A 7,488-nucleotide genomic window follows, 5' to 3' on the forward strand; every position below is an offset into this window, starting at 1 on the left:
ATGCAAACAGGAAAAATTGAGTATATGTATATTTTTATTAATATTTAGCAGAAGTGCAAGAGTGACTCAAGGTCCGAGAGTGTTGTGCATTGGCATTCATATATGTTTGTGAAGTTTAGCAAAACGTGAGGAAAGCTAAGCTACTATAGAAGTTCTTTATATTACTGCCATAATAGAACTATTTCTCAAACCTAACTACAACTATCTAATAAGTTCGTTTAAATAACAGTTGTACCTACACACGCGCGCGCGCACACACACTGATACAGAGGGGAAAAATTAACGAAAGCGGGACGGGAGAACGTAGTTAGCAAAATGAATTAAAAAAAACAAAAACGTCATTGGGCTTATGGTCTTTTTTTAAAACATAAATTTCGAAAGATCAAATTCACTCTGACAGACATATTCACTGAGTATACTCTAAATACTATTTTATGTTTAATAAATTCCTGTTTGATACAGACTGTGTTACCTAAAGATGATTAAGGTAACATTTTCCAAATAAGAAATATAGATACGTTGTGCAAGTGCTTATTATATGCACTTAGGCGTTGAGCTCTATTCGCGGAATGTATGTTTATATTGTAAATAGTCATATTTGAGCTCTATAGAGAAATGGAAAGAAGCCGAATTTCAAAGTGATAATGAAGAAACCTTCAAATAATTCATTCAGATTTATAATGTCGTTTATTGATGGAAGTTTGGTAAAAAACGAACAGAAATTCCGTGATGGACAGCGCACTTTCCTACTTCGCTCAGTATCTGTGCAACTTGGAGAAATTTGATGAATTCAAAAATTGGCTTGATAACTTGATCAAGTCTAAACCATTGTTATTTGAAGAGCTAAAAGAGGACGAAGATTTCATATTTTGTATTATTAGTTTACGAATTCACGAAGAAAAATTCTGCGAAGCTTTTGAACTAATTGAGGTAAGTCTTATCAGCTTATAATGACATTAACATTTTTTTTTAATGTTCAAATGATGTCTTTGGCAATCGGGACGAAATGGAGAAATCAGTTGATGTCTCTAGTGTCGTTCTCATAGAAAACTTCCCATTATCAGCTTGATACTATAATGATATTGTTCCTGCCCATTAGTTACATCGATGCAAATTAGCTTTATTAATAATATTCTCCCGATTTATTTGAAACTAAGGTGCTCGCTCATTTAAAAATGGCGTACATCTTCTTTCAATGTATGTTTCTTGTAACTAAAATATCAACACTTTTCTAATTTCCTCGCTCAATTTAAACATTGCAAACTGATTTCTTCCTATTGCTCTTCAAATTGTGACGATCAAGTCGTTTTTATTCGGGTTTTAAAAAAGCATTTTGTTTATATTAATTTAAAAATTGCTTTACGTTTCTTTTACATAATGAGAAACTGGGAGCCTCCTATGGCGATTTCTCAGAATCCTGTCCAATTCATTATTCGTTTTTATTCACTAATTAAAAAAAAAAAAGGTCCCTCATTGCAACTTCTTATGGTAATAGTATTTAGCGTTCCTAAATAAATAGAACATTCTCTCATTCTTTTGCGTTTCAATCTTTTATTTGTCTGCGGCCATGGTGAGGGGCACCTGCCGCAAATGTTTAGTTGACCATATTGAACCCATTATTTAATTTTTCGATATCTATTTGTTGAACTGCTAGATTACGGGGCATAAAGAGACAAAACATAAACAAAGGCACGTATACACACACCTACACTAAACCTCAGAACTCCTTAACCAAACAATAATGTTGGCGCATATTCTTTTTCATTTATTGCCTGTGATTTCCATATTGCTTTCTTACTGAGACAACAAAATAATATTAACGATTAATGATTTTTAAAACGCATGAAAGGCAATTTAGTCCCACCGCCCAAGAGAGCATTCTTGTAGAATCGAGTTGGAAATTATTTAGTCTGCTAAAAACCGTAATTTCTTGTGATCTCTATGTTTTAAGTATCGTAGATTACGAATCTATAAAAGCTAATTTAAAAAAAAAGACATTTTAAACATCTAAGATTATGATTCCTTAAAATTACGTGTAACAATTCTGAAGAAAAGAAATCGAAAAAGAGTCAAAACTGAAAAATTATGGAAGGAGAGGGAAATCTTCCTTTTTTGCAGATTCATAAAAATTACGGCTTTTGGTGTCCCGCATAATTTCCGACGCTATTCTACAGAAAGACCACCCCCTAGCAAATAAATTTGTGTCTACGAATTCTTTAAGACTCAACAGAGCAATCGAACTATTTCACCCCTGCGTAACAACACACTGGTATTGTATTCCTCCGCCGCTAGCTTTTAAAGGGTAGAGGAACGCAGTACCAGTGTGTTGTTACGCAGGAGCGAAATAGACTACCCTGCTACTAGGTCATGTCCTGACTTCGTGATTTGGGAATATTTTGTAAAACGACTAAGAACGATTGCAATGTTTACAATTCAAATTGTGTGGGAGTGCTTCGTATGTCGTAATGGAAAAACAAATGAGTGAAAAATAATTGAATTGATGCGAAATATTTTTCCAATTTCAATTTGCTGGTCTCGGCGCAGGCGTGGCTATGTGATTAAGATGCTTGCTTCCCAACTATGTGGTCTTGGGTTCAGTCCCACCGTGCGGGTCTTGGGTTCAGTCCCACCGTGTGGTCTTGGGTTCAGTCCCACCGTCTCACAATGCCTAAACGAAATATCAAAACACAACATTGGTATATGTATAGAATAGAGTCGGAAAAAGCTTTGCAGTATTTTATTAAATTAAGATGTGAGTTTTATTGTAGGTTGTAATTACTGTAGAAGAGTACGGGTTGACAAAATAGTCTGTACTTGGTCGTTTGACTTGCTAGAAATAGCAGCTAAATCTCCCCTAGGCGATCTTTCGGTACTAGATCCCGTAACTTCCGGTCGTTGTGCGCACGCATACTGAATACATTATCGTATAGTGTGTTTATGTTTTTAAATGACTTGAAAATATGAAAACACAACATTAAATAGAAAAAAAAAAATGAATGGCCCACTAAACTCAAACCTTCTCCCCTCAGATTCATACAGTTCCCAAACTTTAAACACATAAACATACTATACGATAATGTAATCAATATGCGTGTGCACAACGACCGGAAGTTATGGGATCCAGTACCGAAAGATCGCCCTGTGAAACCATGTCCAGCCATGGGGAAATATCTTGTTTGAAATAGGTGAGATTTGGTGATAGGAAAAGCATCATGGATCTAGTCGGTTTGGCTGCCAGCATCTATTCTGTTCGAACTGATTTCATATTCAGTGTAATGATACACTTTTATTGGCTAATGAATGATGTAAAAATCATTTTCGCTATAAATCAATAAATAACTAGTTATTAGCAATTTGATAATTTTAGCCAATTGTAAGCCACATTCATGCCTATTTCCATAGTAACAAGCAGAGCATGAGAACTCTTTTGTCTCTTCTTTCTGAATTCAGCCAGTTTTCGTTTGTCGTTATTGCATACTTTTTAAGAAATGATTTCTTTTACAGAATGGAAAATTTACAAACCCAGAAAGATTTATTTCACTTTGGGATAAAGCTCACTATAAATTAAAAGAAAAAGAAAAAGGTTATCCGTTAACCTCGCTTCTGCGTTTCAGGAGCAGAAAAAAGTAAGTTATGTTGTCTATTTCCTTTTGGCATTTTGATACTTGTTTCTGAATCTCTCCAGGTCATTGCTCGCTGAGATGTAACAGATTCTTACTGAGGTATGCAAACAAGGTAGGCATAGGCTGTTTTGGGGAGTGGATTTCTTCGAGAGAGAACATGAGAAAATAATCAACCCCAGTACTACTGGATTGGTACTTTAGTTATCAACCTCAAAAGAATGAAACACAAAATTGACCATGGAAGGATTTGAACTTGGAGTGCTCACAGTCAGATTGAATACCATAAGGCATTCTGGCTGATGTTCTAATAATACTACCAAGGCACCATGTATGCACATGCACCAGTCCACATATATATTTATACATATACACACATATTTAGTATATAAAATGATGTCCTATGCAAGGGGTTGGATTGAAGAGAGGAAAACACAGCAGAACTGGTGGAAAGCATCTTCAAATGCAGTCACTGCCTTTAAGACTGCTACTCCCATGTGAGCCTGTGCAGCCACAGCAGACACTCTCGTGTGAGCCTGTGCAACCACAGTAGACACTGCACTGCTATCAACAGCTGACACAAAATTCTCCAGACACAGATCCATGGTCTTTGGTTTTTCAAAACCAACAGTTTCCATAAACAGACAGATAAATAGATATAGATAGTAGTACATGATGATAGTTTCAAATTTTGGTACACTGCCAACAATTTAAAGGGAGGAAAATAGGTGATTATATTTATTCCAGTGTTCATCTGGTACTTATTGTACTTATTTTATTGATCCTGAAAAAAGTGAAAGGCAAAGTTGACCTTGGCGGAATGTGAAATCAGAATGTTAAGAGGTGATTTTGCAATTGTAATATACCATAAAAGCTTCTTTTTTTTTTCCGCAATGGGAACAGTTAAACTCTTCCTTTCAATCCACTTGAAACAGTTTTTGATGACAAATATTAACCCAACTCTACTAATTGTTCTGCGGCCCTTTACCAGTTCTGTCTTTTTTGTTACAAAATGGTGTAACACAATATAGAACACAACTGTAGGATCTGTTATTACTGTGCGATATAAAATGGAGAAGTGATGTATTGTACAATATAGGAATTTGAAATCATTTATCCTTTTGTCTTTCAAAAACTATCATTTCTTCCTGTGGTTTTAAACACCATATGACAATTCTACAGTAATATTAATTGATTTTTTTGTTCTTTTTTGACTAGACATCCACCACCTAAAAGTATTTGTCCAAGTGGTAAGAGGCCTTCAAGTAACTTACCTGAACATGCTCGTCAAACATTAAAACAGTGGTTTGATAAACATGCTGATTATCCTTATCCAAACGAAAATGAAAAAAAACAATTGGTGGAACAGAGTGGTTTGATATTATCTCAAGTGAAGACTTGGTTTGCCAATACCAGACGTAGAAAAAAGATAACAGCACCAAAATCAAATTTAAAATATGGAAAGATTATGAAAAATTACCATCAGTATAATTGCTCCTCACAAATATTAACTGATGATGTTCATTATGCTTTAGATACTTCTATGAAGAAAGTTGGGTTGTATCCTGATGAAGAGAATGTTGGTCAGATAAAGATGGCTAATAAAAAACTACAGGACCAGTGTTTGTTTAAAGTTGAAGAATCTGGAAATATTTATAAAGAAGATGATATTATTTCAAAAGAGATAGAACAAAATAAAGAACATGGTTACTGCTTAGAAAATAAAGAAATGAAAATCAAGTCAGACACAGAAGATTCTCATGAAACAAAGCAATTAAATTCAATATTATTTGAAAATGCTTATCTTGTTTTACAAACCCAAAACTTTGACATTCCAAAAGAAAACAATTTTTGTCACTTTGTTTCTGAGCAGAATGTAGATACTGTCGGAAATGCTTGTAATACTTATAACTTACCAATAGATGGTGAATATCCCGATAATTTGAACATCCTTCAGAATTGTGCAGAAATTAAAAGCATTGAAAATGATTTATTTCCAAATGAAAGCAGTGAAGCTGTTACTTTTATTCCAAATGACACAGTTTTGATGCCAAATATTAACCCAACTCTGCCAGTCACTCTGTGGCAATTGCCACTTCTACCTCCAGGTTTGAATTTATTCTATTTTAATATTTCTTGTAATATATCTTAGTCTTTGATTCAAATAAACAATTTACTTCCCTTAAAAAGTGGTAAACTTATTTACAAAATATTTTTTCATGTTTTTCATTCAGTTTTATTTCTCTCAGTGCTTTTTCTTTAGATCTCTAAGATTTTTCCTCATTTAACCTTGATTAAGTTCTTTTCCTGGATCAACTACCTTTCATCTTCCGGGAGGCAGGGGGCGATGAAATAAGAACCAGTCAAGAGCTCATTATCCTTCTCCTCTTCATCATCATTTAATGTCTGTTTTCCATGCTGGCATAGGTTTGGACAATATGACAGGAATTGGCAAGGCCAGTACCCACACCAAGTTCCATAGTCTGATTTGGCTTGGTTTCTACAACTGGATGCCTTTCCTAATGCCAACCACAAATTGAACTGGATGCTTTTTACGTGGCACCAGAGTTGATATAATTGCTTATATCTCTCACTTCAAATTTGGGATCTTGTGTCTGTGGGATATGAGCTGTTTTGACACAGACCTTTTGGCACCACCTATTTTGGTGGCATTTATTCAGTGCTGACTTATTTGACATCTACATTATGCATAACTGATTTACACAAACATTTACTTTCATTAAAAATAAACACTACTACTAATAAATATTTTGCTAAATTTCATGATCCTTTTAGTAAAGTATTTATTTACTCCATATATTTTTCTCATTGCTGTCTTTTATATTGTCACATTTTGCTCAATATCTAGATTGCCTGATGCCTTTTACCAACCAGAATATCACCACAAACTCAAATTGGCAGACACCTGACAATTGTAAATTTATTTCTGACCTTAACAATACTTCATTTATTCACTGTGACCAAACCTCTCAATGTGCTGATAGTAAGCAGTTCGTTCCTGATACACCCAGAAAAAACAGCCAACAGACAGAATATGATGTTTCAGATAATGCAAGGAACATGATGTCACATGAAATGTTGAATAATTCACATCAAGATAACGAAGATCCAAATATACATAATATAAAGTAAGTAGTTTTCAATCAATTTCTTTTTTTAATTTTTTTTATCAATTTCATTAACATCAAACCGTCTAGGTTTAGTAGTTAGGTTGTTACACTCACAACCACAAGATTGTAGCTTTGATTCTCAAAGACAACTACAACAACAACAACAAATTCAGACTTTAAAAAAAAATGTAAGAAAACTGAAGAAAACTTTACACATTATAGGTGGTGCCTTGTGTTCTTGAGCAGAACACTTCATTTCACATAACTCCCTTCCATTTACATGTAGATGAGTAACCTCTGCGATGGACTAGCATCCTATCCAGTGGGAAAGGTTGTGATCTCATTCACTTATACACCATGGAAACAAAGTCCTAGTACAGTTCTATATTTAAGAGATGAGGAATTATTTACATTATTTACATTATCTACATTTGACGGATATTCAAATGTGAAAGCAGTGATTAATGTAAGTAGCCGACGTCTGGAAGACTCCGAAGAAGCCGTACTGAACAAAGGTCTCAACTTTGTGACAACCATCAAGCGCATTCCATACTTGGACATAATAGCCCCTATTGAAGAGATAGCGGTAAAGATACCGAAAGCTCAGGGAGATGAACTAAGGTGGAAGGTGAGACAGGTACTGGAGAAAGCGAAACTTCCCAAACCAAACATCACTAAGGAAGAAAAGTTCGCTATCAAAAGGCTACAAGGAGACAGTTCCATCATAGTTCTCCCAG

At 34.7% G+C, this 7,488-nt stretch overlaps 1 protein-coding gene across 1 annotated transcript in view; it reads left to right on the plus strand.

Moving 5' to 3' along the window:
• The first annotated feature begins 141 nt into the window (after positions 1 to 141).
• The window catches only part of LOC106874868 (uncharacterized), a 16,891-nt gene continuing 9,544 nt past the window's right edge, over positions 142 to 7,488 (plus strand). The window contains exons 1-5 of the mRNA XM_014922765.2: positions 142 to 930; positions 3,505 to 3,626; positions 4,839 to 5,217; positions 5,305 to 5,728; positions 6,490 to 6,769. Coding sequence (XP_014778251.1) covers positions 730 to 930; positions 3,505 to 3,626; positions 4,839 to 5,217; positions 5,305 to 5,728; positions 6,490 to 6,769 — 1,406 coding nt within the window. The 5' untranslated portion in view covers positions 142 to 729. The remainder of the gene's footprint in view (positions 931 to 3,504; positions 3,627 to 4,838; positions 5,218 to 5,304; positions 5,729 to 6,489; positions 6,770 to 7,488) is intronic.

Source organism: Octopus bimaculoides, chromosome 11, assembly GCF_001194135.2.
Source record: "Octopus bimaculoides isolate UCB-OBI-ISO-001 chromosome 11, ASM119413v2, whole genome shotgun sequence".
Classification (NCBI taxonomy): Eukaryota; Metazoa; Mollusca; class Cephalopoda; order Octopoda; family Octopodidae; genus Octopus; species Octopus bimaculoides.